General features: G+C 42.8%; 2 protein-coding genes across 4 annotated transcripts in view; one reads left to right on the top strand and one right to left on the bottom strand.

Moving 5' to 3' along the window:
• Nucleotides 1–16,484, top strand: part of LOC146857603 (uncharacterized) — a 426,280-nt gene extending 409,796 nt beyond the window's left edge. For all 3 annotated transcript variants that reach the window (XR_014979926.1, XM_085648162.1, XM_085648161.1), the window contains one exon: nucleotides 16,294–16,484. The gene's annotated coding sequence lies outside the window, so the exon portion shown is untranslated. The remainder of the gene's footprint in view (nucleotides 1–16,293) is intronic.
• Nucleotides 1–24,042, bottom strand: part of ZNF143 (zinc finger protein 143) — a 274,804-nt gene that overhangs the window by 226,833 nt on the left and 23,929 nt on the right. Inside the window, exon 2 of the mRNA XM_085648159.1 lies at nucleotides 3,014–3,132. Coding sequence (XP_085504285.1) covers nucleotides 3,014–3,125 — 112 coding nt within the window. The 5' untranslated portion in view covers nucleotides 3,126–3,132. The remainder of the gene's footprint in view (nucleotides 1–3,013; nucleotides 3,133–24,042) is intronic.

Here is a 24,042-nt window from a genome sequence, read left to right as displayed (position 1 = left end):
AAATAAAACTTACAATTATCTCAAAAACAAACTAAAAGCACGATTAGTCTTGCTAAAGAACATTATTAAATGAAAAATTTACAGCACTTGTTTGTTGTGTCATATTATCAATTTAGGGCCAATATTAAAAAAATATACAAATTGGGCTACTCACGTGTATATTTTTGCCCAAATTGATTATACTTACTATATACTTATTATACTACATGGGAGCCTGCAGTTCGAGTATAAAGTCTCTAATGTCCTTATTACAGGTGACTGGTAATGCATCTAGAAGCCTGTAATAAAGAACAGCTGTAGCCATCCAAATGTAATAAGTTATTACACCTGACTTCTGATATCTAAATGTCTGCAATCAGAGTCACCAGGCAGTGTGAAAGGCAGGTTAGAGAGCATAATTACAGCTCCGTTTACATAAGGAAAATGGAAGTCTTTTCCTTCTTCTGGTGTGTTTTTCTAAATTGTAAAGCTACCAGCAATTAGGAGATATATATGGCAAGTTGTTATTTCTTTTCACGCTGTAGGCCATTACAGTAAATATAGAATCTATGCGTGTTTTAACACAATCCGAGCCACAGCATTTTTTACTTTGGCTTGTATAACATTCATCCCAAAATCGTTTGGCAAATATTATTAAAAGATTCTTGATTCTTGATGTGTTTGAATTTGAAGTACAGATTCTGCTTTTATTCTTTACGTCTTCGATAAACATAAAAGCCCCCAAGACACTAAGGATTAAAATGGCTTGTAGGAAGGTGATGATGTGACCATGTATTATAACGAATAAAATACTCTCTTCTGCAAAACACCCTTGGAGTTCCATGACCTTATTAAGTAACTCGGCCTTCGGCATCATTCCTCTGTATGGTCACAGAACTCCTCGGTGAATTGCATTAACCTCATAATGTACAGCAGGGGATTTTCTCCCAAATGTAATACACAGGAGACATAAATCTCTATTTAAAAGCCCCTCTCTAATCTACTTACTACAGCCCAGTTGAGATGCTGATTGTTAACTATAAAAACAATGCAATTACATAGATGCTCAACTGTAGTAAGCTTTTATAATTGGGGTGTGCTGTCATAATGCCTGCTGCCACAGCCAGGAGCCATGGTGAAAACAATAACTAACTTAGTTCTTCTGATATATTTTTTCTAAAATTAACAGTGATTAGCAGAAAGGAGCGATTCATGACAACGTTTATTATTTGCACTGTAGGTCAATATCGGAAAGTAACTATTTGCCTATTTCTACACATTCTGAGCTACAGCATTTTTTATCTAATTTACAATGAAATAATAATACCCTTTTAAAATAAATGACTAACTACGTTTTGCTGTGTTTCATTTTGCACTACAGATTCTGCTTTTATTTTTCATGTCTGAAACTGTAGTATCTCTCATTTGAAAGAGCAAGACAGATTGATTTAAGTGGTTTGTAGAAAGGGTGATTAAATAATAATGTATTATAAAGAAAAAAATACCCACCTTACATTAAAAGGATATTACAAGTCACCCCAGAGTTCCATGACCTTATAAAGGAACTCAGCCTTTGGTCTTGTTCCTCTATATGGGCGCAGGGCTCTTGAATTATTTGCAAGATTCTTGTAATGTGCAGCACGGGGTACTTCATCCCATACATAATGAATATAAGGCAGAACAAACGTTGGCTCCTTATCACATTTTACTTGTTGAAGTCTGAAGATTTCAGTTTCCACCATCTCAATAATGCACTAAACAGGCATTAAAACGGCACATCAAAACCCAACAGAATTTAAAAGCTGTATAAGCACACTATTAGAAGAAAAGTACAAGCAAAATAAAGTTAAAACCTGGAGAATTGAATGTCTGTATGTTACTTTTAAGTGCCAATAACATATTTGGAACCAAAAAAAACAAAAAATCTGGGCAATTATTAAGCTGAGGTGTATAAATATAAACAAAATCTAATAATAACATTTTACAATCTTGTTCCAAAATGGATAACACATTTTACTTTACTGTCTCAAAATATAATGCTCAGAAAAAATCACTTAATAGCATTTTCCACAATTTGCACAAATGCCGTAACTATAAATACCTATTTGCTCTAAGAATTTTAGTCAACCAGTAGACAGGAAATAGGCACCATGTCAGAGAAAGGGGGTAGCTATTCACATAAAAAATATATATACTTTTTTAGGACAGTGTTAGAAATCCTCCATTCAAATTTTAGTGGTTGGCCAACAGTTCTCTCTATTGTGAAGGAATATGTTTCCTCTCACTTCTGGCGAGAGTCATTTATTAATAGACCTGACCTACATAAGGAAATCAAACTTTGAGCTCTCTTTTCTCTAGAGGGAAAGAGCTGATGACTGGGATACAACTCCCTGCTTTGTGAACTCAAGATCATGGGGTAATCAATGCATAATTCTTAATCCTTGTTTTGGCTTATACTATCAATTATCACACTCTCCTGCCAGTGCGTGGCCTGCTTATGGCTCAAACAAGTCTAGATACTTGTGAGCACTCAGTAGGAACTAACCCAACAAAACATGGTACTCGCATATATCATAAAACTACTGATGAACATGTTGGAAAAGCACTGGACTCAACACGAACTCTGAGAAACTCCTCAACACACCTAACACCTTACTCTACTACTCAGACGCAGTACCATGCCTGACAGCCCTCTGAAGTCTCCCTTGCAGCCGATGGTCAATCATTCATGACTTGTGACTCATTCTCCTTTCCTGCCATTTCCAAACTTAAGTTTTCGTTGTGCTGCGCCTAAAGGCCTGAATAAAGTGTAAACTATATCTACCTTGAGTTTTCGTTTTAAGTTGTCTTTTCAAACAACACAGCAGGATTAATCTTCCACGACGCCTTACACTAAAACGCAAGCAGATTCATCATCTGTGACTTTTCGTACAGATAAGCACACACATTAACGATGATTCTATGAAACATATGTGTGGCTGCTTCGGAACAGAGTGAGCAATAATTGATCAAGCAAACAACACACAAGTATCACCTGCCACGGAGACGGTCTCAGTGAGACACAGGGTAACATGCTGAGCTTCAGCGCCTCCGCCTGGAAATTCGGCCATCCCCTGAGAGTCCCGATTGATCTGAGCTAGTAACATTTTTCACCTACGGAAAAAACATTAGCGAAATTAGAAATGCAAATCAGGATTTCACAAACATAAAAACCGCACTTTTGCCTTAGTACTGACTACAGAAAGGTGCTTCAAGCCCAAACAAAATAATACTTTTTGCTTTAGTTTCTTTTAGCTGTTTTTGTAACGATAATTCAGTCAGTCGGTTACAGCCAAAACGAATCTACCATGTTTAAAAAGAAATGACTGTTTTAAGATGACAAGACTTCTTGGGATGGCATCTACGTTGTGTGGCTGAGTAGGAATCAACAATAACTTCACATTGCATCTACAATGAGACACATGCTGGGTCTTTTCAAACTTTCACTACCAACATTATAAAGTTTTTCCATATAGAGAACATCAAATCTGTATTTCAAAATGTTATCTTGTAGCCGAATATGAGGGAACAAATTGCAGGTGGGCGGAACTCACGGAGTTCTACTCAGCGGAGTTACCCAAAAACTCTGCTAGAGTCCACGGAGTTCCGCGAGCGCAGAGTTGTGGCACGTCACGCTGCTCACCCTAATTTTTAGCGCCGGGAGCCTGTCCCTTGCTTTACAATCAGCACAAACTGCACCAGAGGCTGCTGCTTTTTTCTGCCGCTCGAGTAGATTTTCTACTCAAGTGGCAGCTTTTTCACCGCAGACAAGATCTTAGTATGTCTATCCTTGACTTACGCAATGCTAGTGCTGCTTCGTGATCAAATGCCATGATGGGTATTGGGAATGGGTGAGTAGAGGAGAAATCTGAAGAAGCAATTGCTTTTGAGTTGATTCTTTCAATATGTTGTAATGCAAAACCATTCTCCCTTGGTCTTGGGTTTATTTCCGGTTTTCTGACCCCTTTCTCCAGACTCAGTAACACCCTCTTTTTCTTTGTTCTTGTTTAACTTCTGCAGCCTCATGCTCTACATTCCAGGGTCCTTGCTTATTTTACCTTAAAGGAAAGGTAAGTCTGTTGCAGCCACAATTTGCAAGCACCCTCCAATGTATACATAACACCCAGTTCAGAGTAGTGAGGTGTAAGGAATAAGAGAGTAGTTAGGATATTGTGTTATTCGACTGACTTAGACAGCGATTCCCCACCAAAAATGAACCTGTTTCTAACAATAAACTGAATATGGCAATTTAATGTTTGAGATACGGTTGCACTTTTTACAGAAATTATTTGGGAAAGAATCAATAAAAATGTTCTTTTAAAACATCTTTCTGACTCACAGTTTACTATATCCACCACAGAGGTCTTTTCATTTGAAATAAATGGTAAATGTGTAATTTGTTTTTTCCTAATAAATTTGCGATGGTGTAATGCCACTAAACAACAAAAAGTATACATTGATTGTTTGTCCAATTACTAATCTGTAGAAGAATGTTATGCTGATGAATCGCCACAATTTAGTAATGACCTATTTACAAACTGCAGGCTGACAAGTGTTAGCCAGCAAACGACTACGCTGATGAAATATCTGTTCCTCATTTTGACAGTAATGGACGGGAACAAAAATGTTGGAAATAAAAAAACACGTTGCAGTAGTTTGTCTTCTTCATCTACTGAGACAGGCAGGAGGAGGTGCAGGATAAAATCAAATATTGAACCTTCTGCAGAATGTTTTTATTTATATATTATAAGGAGCCTATTTGAGCCAACTCCTAAGAAGGCCGATGATAGGTTGTGTGCCCCAGAACATTTGTATGTCCATGTATATGTGATATCTGTATAGCCAGAACCAATTCAAAAGACAGCAAGTCAATGCACACAGTCATAGGCAAGCATACAGTCAACAATTGATAGGAAAAGTAGCAGGGTTCCTGGAGCAGAAGTGAACTGTTAGTGCATTGTGGTGCAGTGTTCCTTAAAAAGGTATGTCTTCGACTCTTTCATATAATTGGAGCAACTTTGGGGTGATTCTTAAGATACAGGGATGTTGTTCCAGATCTTGGGTGTTTGGTCTCCAATCTGATGGTGTCCTGGCTGCAGGTGTACTGAAAAGCACCAGAGATAGTGAGCTTCTCTGCCAGATAAGTGGTTGTCCTAGTTGGGATTGCATTGTAAATGATGTAGCTAGTTTTGAAGATGCAGATGAACCAATGTACTTCTACTAGGATGGGGTGAGGTGATCATATTTCTTTGGGCTTAGGATTAAACATGCTGTAGCATGTAGGATGCTCCTACGAGGATTGGGGGGACAATGTGGAGTCTGGGTGGCCATGGAGCAGGGAGTTCCCACCATGCACATGCAAAAGCATCAGGGCTTGAACCACAGTTCTGAAGTAATTTTCTAGAAGAAATAGCTGCCAAGTCCCAGGTCTTCTCTTTTTTGCCAACGTGTTCCTTGGGGGTGACCTAGGTGTCCATGCTGAATCTAAGTGACTTGCCATTCGTTCAAAATTGGGGTTCAAAGCCGTCAAGGTTCATGTCATTGAGGTAGGTTTGTATTATTTCTTGCTTCTTGTTGTTGGCATAAAACAGGAATTCTGTCTTCGTTGTTGAGCTTCAGGTAGATGCTTGACATTCAGGTCTGGATGAGGTGCAGCCAGTTTTAGAGGTGCTGAATGTCAGGAGTTGAGAAGCCTTTCAAACAGAGTTGCGTATCATCTGCATATTGGTGAAATATCATGTTATCTGTGCATACAGCCTCAAGGGGCTGGCTCCAAATAGAGGTCAAAACTGTCAGAGGACTCCGCAGGTAAAAGGTATCTTTTGGGATCTGGAGGTGCCCATGTGAACAAACTGGTTTTGGTCGGAAAGGTAGTAGCAGAAACAGTGAAGTACATTGCATGGGAATGCCCTTCAAGACTTCAGGGTATACATGAAGTTTGAATGGTTGACTGTGTCAAAGGCAGTTGCGAGGTGCAGCAATATCAGGAGTCAGAGGTCAGCCACATATGTGGTATGGAGGGCAAGTCTAGCATAAGAAAGGTAGCAATCTCCTTGCTACAGCATGATTCTAAAGCTAGATTGGCATTCGTGCAAGAGATGTTTAGCACTGATGTGATCTTGGAGTTGAGCATGGATTGCTTTTCAATGATCTTGCTAACGAGGAGTAGGTGAGAGATGGCCCGGTATTTGGCAAGGTCATCAGCGTATAGTGTACGCTTCTTTAGGAGTGGGAAATAGATGCTGTAGGCCTTTCAAAAAACATATCACAACAGGTGATTTAACAGCAGATCATCCCAGAGAGGCAGCCTGATCGTAGGACAGGTGCTCATGCCCAGACATCTCGGATGCGACACTCTCTGTGAGCAATCAGTGGCCAAGAGAATGACTTGGGCTGGGTCAGTACTGATCCTCTTCAGAACTCAGGGCATAAGAGGTATCGGCAGGAAGGCTTATAGAAGTCTAGAGTCCCACCGTAGGCGGTACATGTCTCCTAGAGAGACGCCTTGGAAACCGCTGACATTGCTTGTTCTCTCCATTGGAGAATAGATCAAGAAAGTTTCTTCCCAATCGTGGAAGAGAACTTGCACCACCTCTGCATGCATTTGCCACTCATGATCAGATAGGCATTGATTAATAAGTTTGCCTATCCAGGTGTTCAAAGATTTTGCCAGGTGGTTTACCACCAGGAACATTCCTTGACAGCTCTGCCATTTCCAGAGGCAGGGTGCTTCCTGGCACATCGTCCATGATCCCACCATGCCCTGTTTGTTGCGAAACTAAATGACGATGGTGTTGTCCATGAGCACCTGTACCAGCCTCCTTTTAAGAGAGGCTTTCAACACGAAGCAGATAGCCCTCATCTCCAAAAGGTTGATATGAAGCCAGGACTGCACCAGAGACTAGAGGCCTCCGATCTCCACCTCTCACATGTGCCTGCCCCAAACCAGAAGTGACATATGGGTCACCATTATCAGCTGGATGCAGGAGCCCATCAGTCCCAAGCCTCTGGGTCGACCGTACTGAAATTCAGGCCAGAGGCTGAAAGGTGAGGATCATAGCCTGAATGTCCCAGATTCTCTTCCCCAGGAGAAGGGCACAAACCAAAACTCGTCCAGAAGGGAGCGTCAGATGTGACTTTGGCACACTGATAGTGAATCCCAGGGATTACAGGAGGTTCGCCATGGTCTTGAGGTGGCTGATGACTGCTTGGGAGGAGCCCACCTTCACCAATCAATCATCGAGGAAGGTGAAGAATAGGACTTCTGATATCTGAAGGTGTGCTGCTATGACTGCCATCATTTTTGTGAACACCTGAGGGGTAGGAGTGAGACCAAAGGGGAGCACAGTTAACTGAAAATGCTCCTGTCCCACCATGACCAGCAGGTAGTACTAAAATAGGACATGGGCCTCTGTCCGTCATTGGCACCGGACGATAGAAGGAATAACAACCACGACTCACTTCTGATGCAGGCACCCTCTCAATAGACCTTTTAGCCAAAAAAGCTTGAACTTATTGCTGTAAGATAAATAGATGGCTTTCTGTCAGTCATTCTGGGAATGGCAGAAAGTGCAGTAGAGAGGCTATGAAAAGTAAGGCATACCAGTTCTGGACAAGTTGCAGGACCTACTAGTCCGCTGTTATGGCCTGCCAACCTAATAAGAATCGCTGGACCTGGCCCTCAACCCGGTGGCTGTGCTCCACCTAGAGCACAATAAAGGGGTTTGTTAGGTGGGGACGACTGGAGGGTAGGACGGTAAGTAGGTCAAATGGAGAAGGCTGTATTTTCGTGGAAACCGATCGCAGCCAAGGTTGAGGTCAGAGCAGTGTATTGGAAAGCACAATGGGTACTTTGTCCTCTGGCGTGAGTAAAGTCGGCATCTGCGTCCAAGCTCTGGAAACTTGTGTGGATCATGGAACCAGAGACAGAGTCAGTGTGGAAGCCAGGAGAGGCCACTGGCGGGCTTAAATGATCCGATGGTTCGCCTCTCAGCTCCTTGAGGCCTGTAGGGTGTCGGAAGGGATGCGAAGCATCAGAGCATTGCTTCACAGAACTCTTCAATCTGCCTCAGTGTCACAGTCGTAGGAACTCGGGTTGTGTGGGGGCAAGTTGTGGGATGGGCTCTGATGTTGACTGACTTTGGCAACACGACTAAGAGGCATGACAACTCCCTTGTGCCTTCTTAGCAGAATGAGAGTGGCTGGATGGGGCCGAGTCTCAATATGATTTTTTGTTTTTTCTCCAACTTTCCCGAAGATTTGTAGCATAACAACAATTGACCTCGGGATCAACTTCTGTGGCTACTGAACCAGGAACGAGACCAATCTCTGGATTTGGAACAGTTAATTTGTGGAGCCTTCAGGTGCTTGGTGACGATGAGGTTCACCTTGTGGTCCAGTATGGTCTTCAGGTTCATCAACGCGCAGTCACTACATGCCTTGGAGTTGTGACTCGAACCCAGGCACCACAGGAAAACTTAACAATAGAATGGATGGTAGCTGTGATTTAGAAATCACACATCTAAAACAGAAGATCAAATGTAGGGGTAGTATCTTAGTGCTCACATGGCATTTACACTTAGCTACCATAGGGTGTATGAAGACCCAAGAACAGCCATTCTAAATTCAGTAATAATACCGAAGCCCACTCTCATATGTCATTGAAAGTATAACGAGTCCAAAAGACCGTACAGTACCAAAAGTTCCAAGTGTTTTTTATATCTTCATTTTGTTCATCAATTTCCATAAAGGTTTTTGAGAATCAATTACAAATCATAAGCTGCCGACACGTTTCATCAGACAAGGACTGTTTCAAGGTTGCAGCCGTACACAAAGCCGAGATTACAACCCAAAATATATGAACAATGAAGATGGGACAAATGCATGAGGTTGTGTGAATAATCAAGAAAAAAGAGAAACCGAAAACGCCACTGTGTGTGACATCAAACCCGAGTTTGTTGATCTGTACCATCTGACCGAAAATACTCGTCCCGAATAAACCATGTCACACCGTGAGGATAAATAATGAACTACAAGCAAACGTGATGAGTATCCGTCACAGACATTTGCTCGAGATAGTCATTACCATGTTTAAAACCGGTCATTCTGGGAGATGACATTTCCCTTCCACAATGTAAAATTTTAGAAGTAAAGGGTCTCAAAGAGACAAGATGTAGCTTCAGATCTGTACCTGGTGTTGTAGAACATAAGGAACTGTGTTAGTGCACAGAAGTGGAGCATATAAAGGCTGAACGCAGTCAGTGCAGAGCCGTATGGGGCCACCTAGAGGCGTGCCGAGCTACTACTGACATTTTTCCAGATCCAGTCTGACGCCTGAGGAATATTTAAAAGGTGAGAAATCTGTGGTTAAAAGTCTCTATCAAAAAGTACGAAGAACTTTCATCATTAAAAATGTCTCAGCATAACGGTTCAAATAAATCAAAGCAACGATTTCCAGATAAATGCAAACTCCCATAAAAAAAAAAAAATAAGAAAAAGGGAGAAAGGTTGTAAAAAATACTCTAATAAGAACACAAAATCAAAGTTTCCAGAAGCAAGGAAAATGCACAAAATGCCATTTTGGAGGCCAAAAGGATAAGCTTTACTGAAAACATATCATCCAACTCCACCAAAGCTCTTTTTAAAACCTAAAACGCTTAAGGGCCGAGGTCCTCTCTCTAAGTGCTGAACCCTTTCTTTGTATTTGGGGTAGTTTTTGCTAAAGCCTTCATAATTTCCATTAAAACAAGGCATACGGCACACAATTGTGTCCTTTTTTACCCACATGTTGGGGATTCTGAGGGTACGGTTTTTCAGGGTTTGTAGACTCTGCTGGAGAGAACTGGGAATTTGTTTTAGCAAAATTCGTTTTTTAGGCGTGAAAAATCAGTGCTGTGTAGAGTGTATTGTGTTTCTAAAATTGTCATCAACAAATGTTTTGCAATGCTAAAAGCTTTCAGGAACAAGCAGAGTTGTAAAAATATATTTTTCACCAGAGTCCTTGCAATTTTCTAATAGTAGTCAATATTTCCTATTTTTGCAATTACTAGCTACTTGCGGTTTGTGGGGGAAAGAGATGTGAAAGTAAGTGGTGAACCAGGAAGTTGTACGTTTCTGAAAAAAAGGACAACTTCAGAATTCAGCAAGGGATTATTTGTGTTGATCATTCGTGGTTTTCCCAAAGAAACTAATAATTAAAATCAAAATCAAAGTAGAAAAAATAGAAATGGGTAACAATGTTTTATCTGTATTTTTGCTAGCCAGATGGTCGATCCTCAAACATTATATGCCACAAAGTCCATCTGACTTTTCTGGTTGTAGGTATTCATTGGTTGTCCAAAAATAAGCTACCCAGAGTCAACAACCAAGCTGCAGCTTTGTATTGAGTACCGCTATTGATTCATCAGGTATAATCTTATGAACGAAAAATGGATTTGAAGGAAAGCTATGCCCAATAATCAGAGTTTAGGAACAGTAGTTATTCAGATGACAGTGAATTTGGGGTTACATATAATATTGGGCTTCAGAGGGCGTTTTGCAAAATGTGTTCTTTTTAGCACACTGATGTACATTCGGAAGTCAAGCATGGAGAAAAATTAAATAGCTAACAACAAATGTTCTACCATTCTGAGTTCCCACACTTCTCTCGATAAAAGTGCTACGCCACTTGTTTAGTTGGGAATAACACTGGCAAAAAAGGCTTAAAAATGCAACGTGGAAACATCAGGATTTTTCCTTGGAATTTTATTCTTTCAGGGGATGTGCTAAGATTCAGAATTTAGGACAATGTTCAGCGAACACTCAGAGAAACCTACAAAACCCAGGCATTTCTGAAAAATTAAACACCCATGAGTGTCAACGGTGGTGTAGCTTCAGTGGGGTAAAAAGAAAACCAAAGCCGGTTCAAGAGGTATATGTTTGGGCCTAGTGAATAGGTCCCTATTATAAAGCAAAACAAAACTGGAAGAAAGTGAACAGAAGAATATACATCAAACACCCAATAAGGATATAGATATACAGATATATATATCTTTTTTATTTGTTTTTTTTATTATTTTTTGATTCAGTGATTCATTTTAGTTGATACAAAAACATTCTTTGTCTAATAAATACGTGTCTAAGAATTAAACATACATTTAGAGAACATCAATATATATATATTCAATCATAAAAAACAAAGTTCAAGGCCCCGTAAACAGACACTCAGATTCATACATCTACTCATTCAGTCTAAATCACATTCATCAATACACATCACAAAATGAACTGGATTATCCTTGGGTATTTAGGTGGATATAATCGTTGGTGTATCTTCCAACGAAAGCCAGATGGTACTCAAAGAGGAAGGAGGTCGCCAAATCAAGCGCCAACGCGCGTTTTGGTATAGGACCCACTAGGGGATCCCACCTTCATCAGGGCGTGGACCAAGGATAATGAGGGGCAAGAACAAAACTGGGCACAAAGTCCTTGATAAAACGTAGGTGCCAATCAATCGCACCTATATTCAAGACGTCGTCAGAAGTCGGACGGAAGCATCCAGTCTTCTTTGGATCGGTGAATGCGGCGAGTAGAAACAAATAACCGAGGCTGTACAACGGGTAACGTCAGGCCACAGAGCGTGGGGAAGCAGAGATATGCACTTGAGGATCGATGACCAGAAATGAAGTGGTAACGGTAGCTAGGATTGTATGCACAAGCATCTGTTGGCTGATCAAGGATTCGGATCCCGCGTTCCCTCAGTATCTCACGTACAGCAAAAGTAGACGTTTGAAGGTTTCCTCGCTACGCTTCAGTGGGCCCATTACTTTTTCTTACGCAGAATGGCCAGCAAACAAACTTTGGCTAAAATCACATAATTTCCTCACATTTCTGTGAGGGAATGTTCCAGAATCTCTGGAGATCTAGTGAGCGCTCCCTCAGTTCTCTGGCTAAAAATGGTACCTTATCTGTGAATGCCGATCATTCACAAAAAAGGCCCCAAGAATGCAATGTGGGGACATCCAGATTTATCCTTGAAATTTTAAAATTTCTGAGGATGCCCGTAGCTCCTCAAAGAACACCCAGAAACATTGATAACAGACATCTATCACAGCACAACACATGGAAGCCTCATAACAGACCTAATTTTCTGCTCCAAAAAACCTGCAAAATGGAGAGCTAACTTCCTACAGAACCTACACGTAACCAATACCATCAACATCCCATATTGATCCAAATTCACCATATCCCCATCACTAAAGTTTGGTGGCAAACTGTTCATAACCATTTATGGGTAGATAAGGATGCTTTTGCGTGCCTTAAAATCGCTTTCCAGGCCACGGTACTTCCCCCCCACCCCGGTGTCCGAACCTCAGGGCACCCCAGACCCAGCTTCCCCTGAACCTGAGAATGATGACTCTCAGGGGGATTTGGACAATGAGGCGGGTCACTCACGACCTTGGCACCCGGCAGTCGCCCCTTCCTCGACACAGGGAGGAGATTCTGGTATGTTAGACCCGGATGAAATCATTCACCCCCAGTCAACTGCCTGTGTTCCCGGCAACAAGGTTGCCAAGGTTGTCGTGGGTCGCCTATGTAAGCCCTTGGAAGAGGAAGCTCGGGGTTACCTAAGGGGGGAGTGCCCAAGGCCCACTTTAGATGACAAGGTTGCCTTCACTCCAGAATTAGATTTAAAAATGGCCACCTTCCTGGCGAAATACATGAAGGATCTGTGGAAAGGTTATGTATAGATAGATCCTGGCAGTCATGCCAGGATAAGCTCCTTGACGCCATTGGACCCATGATGAAAATTTTGGAGATGGCTGAGGAAGCTAAGGTCTCAGGGTCACCTATTTCTCCGGAAGTTCTTTCTAACTGGGCACAACGAGCCATTACTTTTATGGGCAATGCTAACTGTGCCCTATCAATAGACCGTCGCCGCTCGATGTTGATCAAGCTTGACCCTAAGCTAGGCAATTTGGCCTCCTCAGAGGCGGGGACAGTGGCCCAGGGGGGGCTTTTCGGAGACCCTTTTGTAAAAGAGTTGGGCAAATTTGGACAAGGCCTAGTCCAATATCAAAAGGGTCTTAAACCAGTGGGTTTTCCACGGGGCCGGCCGAGGCAGGGGCTGCTCTTCCGGGCATGGTTTCCAGCAGGACCCCTCCCCTCCCATCCCCCCCCCCGCCAAGGGGACAAGGCTCTGGTCGCAACTAGAGGCCAACGCTTCAGAGGTCGCAGAGGATTCAAGAATACTCCTGGCGGCGGAAATACCAGCAGTAAGTGTTCTACCGGCGAACCAAGTCCACATCGGGGTCGGTTAGCGGCCTTTCGGGACAACTGGCCGACCATTACCTCAGACGCATGCGTCTTACAGACCGTTCAAGGTTTCCATATAAAGTTACGAAAACCCTCAAGAGGTTTTCCTGCGGCCAATATCCTTCAATTCCCTCGAGGGACAACTGATCGACGAAGAGGTCTCCGAGCTGCTTAGCAAAGAAGTCATTTGCCAATCAGCTTTGCAACCTCATGGCTTTCTCAGCAACATCTTTTTTGTGGACAAGCTCGATGGGGGAGGCCGACCGGTCATCAATCTCAAAGAGTTCAACGGGTGGTTGGTATACCGCTATTTCAAAATGGAGAGAATACATCTACTCCGGGATGTCCTTCTCCCTTCCGATTGGATGGTACAATTGGATCTCAAAGATGCTTATCTGGTGATTCCAATCCATCCCCCCCATCAGCGGTTTCTGCAGTTTTGCTGGAAGGATCTTGTTTACGAGTTGACCGCCCTTCCGTTCGACCTTTCCTCAGCCCCATGGTGTTTCACCAAGGTGCTTCATCCGGTAGTGGAGTTCCTCAGGGCTCAGGGCATACGTATAATCGTGTACTTGGAGGATATTCTCCTTATGGCGCAATGCCCCTGGACCTTATCCAAACAGCTCCAGCAAGCGGTGTCTCTTTTGCAGAGTCTGGGATTTATAGTCAACAAGAGAAAATCTGTCCTCATTCCTTCTCAGAAGGTGGCGTTTCTCGGTTTTGTGGTAGATTCCATCCAGGCGTCTTTGAGTCTGCCGTCACGGAAAATGGACAAGATTTGTCACAAATTGCGACAGACAATCTCCAGACCTTACACCTCCCTTCGACAGCTGGCCAGGTTGGTGGGCCTTCTGTCCTGATCTATTCAGGCCCCCTGCATTATCGGGCCCTCCAGCTCCTCAAGGCGTACCATCTGAGAGGAGGACTGCCATACGACCACTCCGCCCCTCTCTTTGCAGAGGCCAAGGAGGAGATTGCGTGGTGGTTGTCCCACATGGAGGCGTGGAACGGTCGGGCGATTTTCAGCTCGGTTATGGACCTTATCATATAATCCGACACCAGCAGGTCAGTCTGGGGCGCCCAGTGTGGGGATTTTTCCATCAGAGGCGTTTGGTCATTGGACGAGCAGAACCTTCACATCAACTGTCTGGAGCTTCTGGCAGGCTCTTTCGCGGTGCGATGTTGGACTAAAGACAAGGTGCGGTCCTGTGTCCTTTTAAAGATGGACAACATTTCCACGGTTCGATACGTCAACCATTTCGGAGGTCCCCGATCTCGGGCCTTGGCGAATCTAGCAAAAGACTTTATGGGTTTCTGCTTGGCTCACCACATTTCGGTCACGGCAGAATACCTTTCGGGTCAGAACAATCAGATCGCAGATTGGCACTCGAGACATCTTCACGATTCCAGCCTCTGGAAACTAGACCCTCAGGTCTTTCAGTGGGTGGAGTCTCTGTGGGGACCATTCTCGGTGGACCTCTTCGCGTTGAGTCTGGACCACAAGTCCCACGGTTCTTCAGTTGGAGACTGGACCCACTGCCTTTGGCCACGGACGCCTTCCTTCAGGAATGGAGCGAAGAGAGGGGCTACGTCTTCCCTCCTTTTCGATTGCAATTGCAAATTTCGTTTCCAGTTCTTCTGGAACTATCTTGGGATTTTCCAATCCTACTCCCCCCGTTTCCTCACCTGCTTCTGAACCCAGACGGGGTTCTGCATCATCTGGTCACACAGGGGTCACTCCTTCTCATGGCGTGATGGCTTTAAGGCAGCGGTGGTCATTGCCAGGCCTTTTGAGAGCAGCTGAAGTCCTTTTGTCAAAGGCTTGGGTGGATAGTACCACAAAACGCTATTGGTCCACCTGGACGAGATGGGTTCATTGGTGTCTTCGAAGGAATTTGGATCCCATGGTCGCAGGTGTCGTTCTAATCTTGAATTTCATGGCACACTTGGCTTCAGAGGGGCTGGCGTATCGTTCAATAAACTCGATACAGTCTGCAATTTTGGCTGGTCATAACCTAATAGATGGTGCTTCGGGTAGGGCAACATCCGTTTGTCTGCAGACTTCTGCGTGGTATCCGGCATTCTCTGCCTCCGGAACCACGCCATTCTGTCTTATGGGACGTCAACCTCATGTTGAACCTGTTTTTCTCTTGGCAGCGGAATAGGTACCTTTCATTAAAGGAAATCTCAGCCAAGCTGGCAATGCTTTTATGTCTAGTCTCCTGCAGGAGAGTTTCCGATGTCCGGGCTCTTGACATCTCAGCGAGAGATTTTTCCCCGGACAGGGTAGTATTCACAGTAGGTCGACTAAATCTCATACCCGGATGGTTTCATATCTGGCTATTCAAAACACCCCAAAATTATGTGTGGTGAATTGCCGTAAGGCATATGAAGAAATAACTCAAGAACTCCGCCCTCTGGGCATGACAACTTCTTATTTCTCTCAGGAAACCACACAACGCTGTCTCTTCCCCCACCATAGTCAGGTGGGTGAATTGGGTCATGCAGGAGGCGGGTATTGATACTAAACAATTTGGAGCCCACTCAGCCAGGGGTGCGATGGCCTCCAAGGCGTTTTCGCTGGGGGCTCGTCTTGAGAATTTAATGTGTGCAGCAGATTGGTCCTCGGAATCAACCTTCAAAAGGTTTTACTTCAAACCGGTTTTGGAGGTGGCTCAGTTGGTGGTAAGTAAGCATTGAACTAGCAAATCAGAGCCTCCGGTCCTGACATAGAATAGAAATTTGCCTAGCACCATAAAGGTAAGTTTCAATTCTATTAAGGACACGGAGGCGAGGATTATCCCACATGGCGCACAGTTGGTGCGAACCCACCCGTACAATCGTAAGTAACCGATTCATGTTTTCGATGAGTTGCAAGTTGTTTTTTATGTTATAGGGTTTCTTGTATTGCGACTGTTGAATATTGTACATTGCATAGAGATATAGTTTCTTGAAACCCTTACGTTTTCTTTGGTTTTCTAGGAAACGATGGTTCAAAACAGGACCAGTGATGATTTGGCGTAACTCACGCAAAGAAAGAGGAAGGACAGACAAGGGACTTTGTATCGCATGGTGATGGACATAATGGAAGGACTATATACTCGGATGCCTCCCTGGATGTCATGGGAGATGAAGATTTTACTCTGTTTACATTTAAAGATTGTTGGTTTATCTTTCTGGCTGCTGTGAGATTTAATGTTAATAAAGCGGAGAGAGATATAAGCATAATCCTCGCCTCCATGTCCTTAATAGAATTGAAACTTACCTTTACGGTGCTAGGCAAATTTCTATTCCAGAACTGAATTTGTATATGGCTCTATTCAAGTTGTGCTGTAACAGTTTTACAATCAGGGAGATTTCCCTAGAAAGAGGTCTGTAAAACCTAATTGTTGCACAGGCGATATTTGCACTATAAAATTAATCAAGAAGGCATTTGAATCACTAGCTGCCTTTATGAGGAATATTGTCAATTCCTTATTTGGAGAAGGATTGAACCCAGCTAATCTGAAAGAATCATGGAAAGCTCCTCGCTTGAAAAAGTATGGACTTGATGTCTTGGAACCAAAAAAACTACTGGCCGATTTCCAAAATTCCACGACTGCTGGCTGCCAAATTCACAATACAGCTACAGGAGTTTATTGAGGTGAATAATATCCAGTGGGACTTTTAGTCTGGCTTCGGTGCTAACAGAGGAAAATAAATAAATAGCCCTGTTGATTGTTTAATCCTGAACATAGTGGATTCAGAGGACCTGGACCTCTTGATATTGTTGGATCTGTCAGAACAAACAAGAGGCTACCCCAAAATTAATTGGAACATGAGGTGGCCTGGGCTATATTTTATTTAACTAAAAAACAAACGTTTTATTGATTTGATGTCTTGTCAAAATTAATTGGTAAGATACATTAGTCAAATGAAATGTAATAAAATGTGAAATTTTCATAAGTTGTTTTTTTAAAACCTTCATTTTTCGATTTTGCAGTGTTACAAGAGAAGCAGCAAGAAACAAACAGGAAAGTCAAACTAAAATCAACCAGTTGCCAGCAAATCATGTCCATTGTGCTACCGCCTGTCATTGCATTTCCGTGACACAGACACATGATAAAGAAAAACACAATAGTTTGGTACTTACTCGGTAACGGAGGTGGAGCCGTACATAACAGTACATATAGCATATTTCGCAATATGTCAAACAATTCCCAAGTATAACATGCCAGTTTGTCTCATATCTCCTCATCAGTGCTAGTGTCCACAGTTGATCCAACCTCATTGTCTGTAGGGGTTTGGAAGTGCTCAAAGACCGACGCACATGTTGATATATCATCCTGAGCCTTTTCATCATATCAGTGCTGGATAGTCTAATGTGCTGCTACTTATCCACTGCCCTCTCCAGGACACCTCTGATCCACAGACTCACTTGGGGCAAGCAAGCACTCATCCAACCAAACGCCACCCTTCTCTTCACCAAGAGGAGAACAAGCTCCATATAATTTTAAGAATTTTTTCTGCTGTTGGGTTGGGCCACAACACCCAGGAGACATGCTTAAGATGTAATCGGTAGCTGAATCCACGTAGCTCCCTCGGTCTGGGAAACCACCTTAACTCAGTATGTCCCCACTTCCTTGCACTGCCAGGCCAAATGTAAGAATGAGGCTCGATCCTCCCCATACCTGGGACATTGTGCTACCTTATGTGGGTACGTTTTACTGAGGACATATGGGGTAATGTAAGTGCAGTGCAGGTAGTTGGAATGTATGATCTTGAATATGCTATTGCACGATACCTTGCGGACCAGTGTACAGGTCCTGCTCCAACCACATCAGCAAAGGGCTCAGAGAGCTCTCTTCCCTTGCCTAACGAGTCCACATCGGTGGTTGAGAGATACTCCCTGGTGGCCTTATAAAGGAGCGTTATCAAATGTCTACTCCCACCCATCTGAGAAGCCCACCCAACATCCGTGCCAGCACTTGGGCTTGCGAAAATGTACACCACACCTCTTGAGATATATTCAACAGTTTCGCATTAATGCCTGCTTCTAATTGGAATGTATCATAAGCTTCCTGAAAAGTAATAAAAACCTCACCAGGGTAGAGATGTCCAGCTAATGTGCAGCCACCTTCCCTCCACTGGGCCATGGACATGTCCTCGTCTATAGCATGAAAAGGAGAAAATTTGCACAGTCGCAGCTCTCAAGGGGCGCCGTTTGGAACAGGTTTTTAACCACCTTCTCCCAGATAGCAAATAAGGTCAAATAAAATATGTTGTGGATAATATTGGTGTCAGAGTGTACCTTCAAACTTTGTAAGCAATTTAAGCCTTTAGTGGCTTTTTAGCTGGACCTGTTGGAGGCATTTGACAACTTTGATCTCTCCATGCCACTGAACTGACTGGCTTGGGTGGTGGGGATGTCATATCACTCTGAAATCTTTGGAGATACTCCAGAGTTATAGTCTGTCAGGACACAGCTAAGAGCATCTCAACCCAATTTGCAATACCAAAGGGCTCCTGCCTTCCTCCCAGCTTTCTTTAATGTGTATCCAACTGCTGCTACATCAGCTACTTGTTAACTTGGGTGTAAGTTTCAAAATTACACAGATGACATTCAGATTGTTTTTCACCTCTTGGACGATCCTGTGGTGGATGGTCTCAATGCTGAGCAATTAATTCCAGCTATTCAAAATTGAACAAATGAAAGCTGGGTATAGCAAACTGCAGTTAAAACCTAAGGCCTGATTACGATGCCATCTTCACGTTCCCTTTCCGACCCCTGAGGCCGGGATGTTTCCCCCACCGTATTACAATGCAACCGCTTCTACCGCGCCAGTCGCATCTGCGGTGGAGCACATATCCCCAAATATGTTGCTGCAAATGCATACAAAATCACAGAAAACATGTGAATTGTAAACACATGCATGACATATGTGGGGATATGCATTGTGCACCATGTAGCCCATTGCTGGAGTGTCACGGATTGTGCACAGTCCAGTCCATGAAGTTACATACCCTCCATGTCCAGTCCATGAGGATTCTGGCACACACAGGATCGTTGTCATCGGGGTGCCGCTGCTCAGATGTAGGGGGAGTGGAGGAAGGGATCCAAGGCGGAGACTGCTGGAGAAAAGTGGATTTGGGGGAGTATGCACCCTAAATTCATTGTTTCCAATGACTCAGGCAGTCGCTCAGACCGCCAGGGTCAGGTTTTCGGAAACCCACATCAGAATCTGGACGGCAGTCGGAGATCCCTGCACTGCCCTATGAATGCTGTTTTTCTCAGACTGCCATCTCGGAGGTCGAAGAAAGGCTGGTAGGTCGGCATACAAGATACATGCATCATAATCCAGCGGTCAGACCGACCGCTTCCAATGAGACCGCAGCGGTCCGACCGGCTTCAAAAGGACCACGGAAGTCAGTCCGACCAGCATCGTAATTAGGCCCTTAGTCTCTACTTATAGGTCTCATATATACAACCGATGGATATGCTTTCAGATCTGCACATCTGTATGTCAGTTCTCCGTATTCAAACAATCATTTCATAACCTCTTCTTTTCAAAGGGTGCACACGTGGTGCTATAATACCCATCCACCTTGGGTATAAGTCCACTAGAACTGCGCAATGCAGTCTAGTACAAAATGTTCAACATATGCACCAAAGGACACCAAAGCACTGTCACTTTTATCCCCAGTCAGTAGTTCAGCAAAGAAAAAACAGTTTCTTGAAGTTCCGTTGGCAATTTTCCCAAAAATTATCCACAGAAGGTGATGTATCAGGTCATACTATTTTATTCCAATTATAGACATAAGCACGGCAGCCAACGCGCGTTTCGTCTTCCTGGACTTTCTCAAGGCTTCTCTCAATATCCAAAAAGGCAGTCCTTCTTAATGTATTACGTCAATATTTCATAAGAAAAGTGGCTCGCTGAGTAAATTCTGTATATGAGCCTTTTGATTCAAAAGCCAAATGCTTTTTACAGCAGGGTAACCTTCATACCATACTGTCAAAATTCAGGGTTGTTCAAGTGCCAAAGACTGCTATCCATACAACGACACTATCCATATACAAGACACTTAAACCGTGATAAGCCAGCACATGTTTATTAAATTCCCGAGCGTCACCCGGACACTCGAACTGCCTACTTATAGGTACTGGGTACTGGTTAGCCCCCAAGAGATCTGGTTATCTCTCCTTCCAAGAGGGTGAGGCTGAAATTAAAGTCTAAGCTAAGGTTAAGATCCTGGGAGTTAAATGTTATGAATGAGTAACTATGAAATGGCAGGTAAAGCGGGTTACTCAGTCTTCCACTTATCATTTCATGCATCTGTGTAAATACTGAGTTCTGTTATTTCAGGAAAGCAGTGCATGAATAGCCAGAATCGTGACTGGAGCAAAATTGGACTGTGGGAATGCTTCACTTGTAGGAACTTCGTAATTGAATCTGAACAAACTGCAAGTGCTGCAGAATTCTTCAACAATAGTGATTTGCAACATGCATAAAAAGGCACATATCGGCCAACATCTATAAGAGATGTGCTGGATGCCAGTTGTGGCACAAATTCAATTTAAAACTCTCGTGCTAACAATAAATACTCGGCAATGCACTGCAGTACATGATGCAATGTTTCTCCCACTCTATTGCTCAATAACAACATTAAGGTCAGCTAAGAAACTCCAATTGTTTCCACAGCAGAGCTTGAGGAAACAGTTTAGCTGTAAATTTATTTCCGGTCAATGTATGTGCTCTATAGAATTCTCTTCTCCACAATCATATGGCTAATGGACCAGCGTCTTCCTTTTGAAAGACCCTAATGACACATTTATTTGGGTCCATTTTTGCTTTCTAGTGCTTAGTTGCCTCTTTCCTGTTACAATTGTCTACTTTATTACAAAGTACTGACTGTTCCAATTATTTATTCCAGCATAGGTAAATCATACCTACATTATCTTTGTTACTTCACATTTTTTAAGCGTTAATCCATGTACATGCTATTATGTATAAAATGACAAGATGGCTCAGTGAGTTAAGACTCACTGTTAACATGTATACATGATCTGAAGACCTATTCATTCACAAATGGTAGTCACTGATATTTACACTAGGGTATTTTATATAAGGATATCCTCCTACAACTTAAAATGTTGTATGTTGTGTCTACTGTAAGTAATCCACAACCATCTGAAGCAGGACGAGTGTGGATCCTTGGGTAATGCCAAACCTGTTTCAAGTACTTTTAGTGGAAGTCTCTTAGGGGCATATGTATCAACATCTCCATTTGCGATTCTCAAATAGCGATTTTTTGAGAATCGCTATTTGAGAATTGCAAAACGGGAAATTTTGCGAATTCTTATAATTCCTTAATTGTGATTAGCAAATTGCGAAATCGCAATTAAGGAATACCTTCCCATTCATTCCTATGGGCCAGGAGGCCCATAGCAATGAATGGGAAGTCCTTCTCAATTTGCGATTCGCTATTTGCTAATCGCAAATTGAGAATATTTTCAAAGGTGCAAGGGTGTCATGATGACACCCTGATGCACCCCTGAAATCAGCATTTGTGCGCATATGGCACACATACATGCCCTAAGGGCATGTATGTGCGCCACATGGCACTTTGAAACATGCCAAAAAGTGCATTTTTCAAAGAAATCGCAAATTACCACCAACTTGAAGGTGGTGGTAAATTTGCGATTTCTTAAGGAGAAATCGCACAACTTGGGTGCGTGTTACATTGCATTTAAGAAATTGCAATTTGCGATTTCTTAAATGCTTACGCAAACTTAAGAAATCGCTAAATTAGCGATTCCTTAAGAATGCGAGGCTGAAATGCTTCATACATCTCATTTTGCGATTTTGTATTCGTAAACGCTGTTTTTTTGCGATTCACAGCGTTTGCGAATACAAAATCGTTTGATACATATGCCCCTTAATGAGGTGTTTACAGAAAATCAGCCAAAGAATAAGTTAGAGATAAAGCCGGAGTTCTGGTTAAGAGAGGTGACCAAGGCGATGAGCCAATGACTACTAGAACAAGATTTAAAGGCCTGTTTACAGAAAGCAAGTTTGTGGATGAATACAGTAAACAAGGTATGAGCAACGGGAGGGACAAACTCAAGCTGGACAGCCAAAATAAAGCCAGCACATAGAAAGCCAGAAAATGGGAATTACAAACCACAAAGCATAAAGTAAGCAACGGGCGGAATACATTTCTAGGTCAGCTTTCTTAATGTCCCCAAAATGTCTTTGGCAAACCGTATGTAGGATATGACCTAAACATGAAAATCAGAGGAAGGAGAAGATATTTTGATGCAACAACCATCGATCTTGAGAGTGACTAGACCCTCCAGGCAGCCGGAGCATCCCAGTACATGGTAACAAAGTGACAAACAAAATTAACACAGTAAGCATGTTTGTACAATATTAGAAACATTTCAATTTCTTCTAAAGCTTTAGTTCAAATTCTGAACTAGTTACAAGATTAGGCCCATGTTATTTTATCTCTATTCAGTTTCCCTGAGCAAAGTGGGCGAGTTAAGACACTTTCATTTCAAACACTGCATTTAACCAGGGTGCTATGACACAAGCTTGATAAAACGGGAAATACCAACTTTCTGTAAGTTATGTACTGTTTACAAATTCCCATTTCTTGAAATCAAAATAAAACTAAAGCACTTAATGTGATAAAAACATGGCTTAAATGACTAAGAGCCACTATTTTAACCCTTGAGTGTTGCCGTAGGACGTTGCTTTGGTACTTCCTGTACAGAGGTCAACCGCACAACCGAGCTGCTACCGGATTATTAGCAGAATGCTGCAAAAGATCTTTCATTTTATCTGTTTATCAGCATGCAAACAAGTAGCCTTGGCACTGATCTTGAGGCTTGACTATTGCAACGTGCTCTACTTGGATATTAACAAGACAGTACAGATGAAGCTGCAGTTGGTACAGAATGCAGCAGCGAGAATGACCTTAGACATCCCCAAATGCCAGTCAGTCTCCGGATGATTACTCAAATTCCACTGGCTACCCGAAAGAGGCGTGTTATGCTTAAGGCGCCATGCATTGTTCACAAGGTCCTACACAACTGAGGCCCGGAAGGAATTAGAGACTTGGTTGTGGTCCCCAGATTTCGTAAAGCCAGATGGAGAGGCATAGCTTTTTCGGTCGCGGCAGCTAAGCTCTGGAACTCTCTCACCCCCCACCAGATCAACACACCCTTCCGAAAGGCATTGAAAACCTGGCTCTTCATTCTATAATAAGGTTCAATAGTCTACTTTGAACACTAAGCTAGTCTCCTTGCCAAGTTCTCCCTATCATGACTATTCACAACGCCTTGACGCGCTTAGACATTCGTGTGCTCTATACATCTTTTTAATTTCATTTCACAATACCACTGGCTTGTCCTACACCTGCAATAGGAAACTATGCAGATCAAAACAAACTGTTTTTAACTCTAGAAAAACTTAATGAAGTTTTTTGTTTTTTTCTTGTGTACAAAGATCACTGTGGGAATGCCTGAATAATGCTCTTTAATATAAGCAGGAGACGTTTGCAGTCCTCAATAAATGTTAGTGCAGGGGGAAAACTGAACCGCAGCAGCCATTTTACTAAGATACAACTGAAGCAGTTTCCACCTGGGGCTAGCATGGGCAGGCCTGGAATACAGAACACTGAAGGCTCCTATAGTATTAACAACCATTTAGCAAGGGTAACATTCTCAGAATCAAGGTCACTTAT

The sequence above is a fragment of the Triturus cristatus genome, chromosome 3_2 (assembly GCF_964204655.1).
Source record: "Triturus cristatus chromosome 3_2, aTriCri1.1, whole genome shotgun sequence".
Classification (NCBI taxonomy): domain Eukaryota; kingdom Metazoa; phylum Chordata; class Amphibia; order Caudata; family Salamandridae; genus Triturus; species Triturus cristatus.
This window is presented reverse-complemented; position numbering and strand designations above follow the sequence as displayed.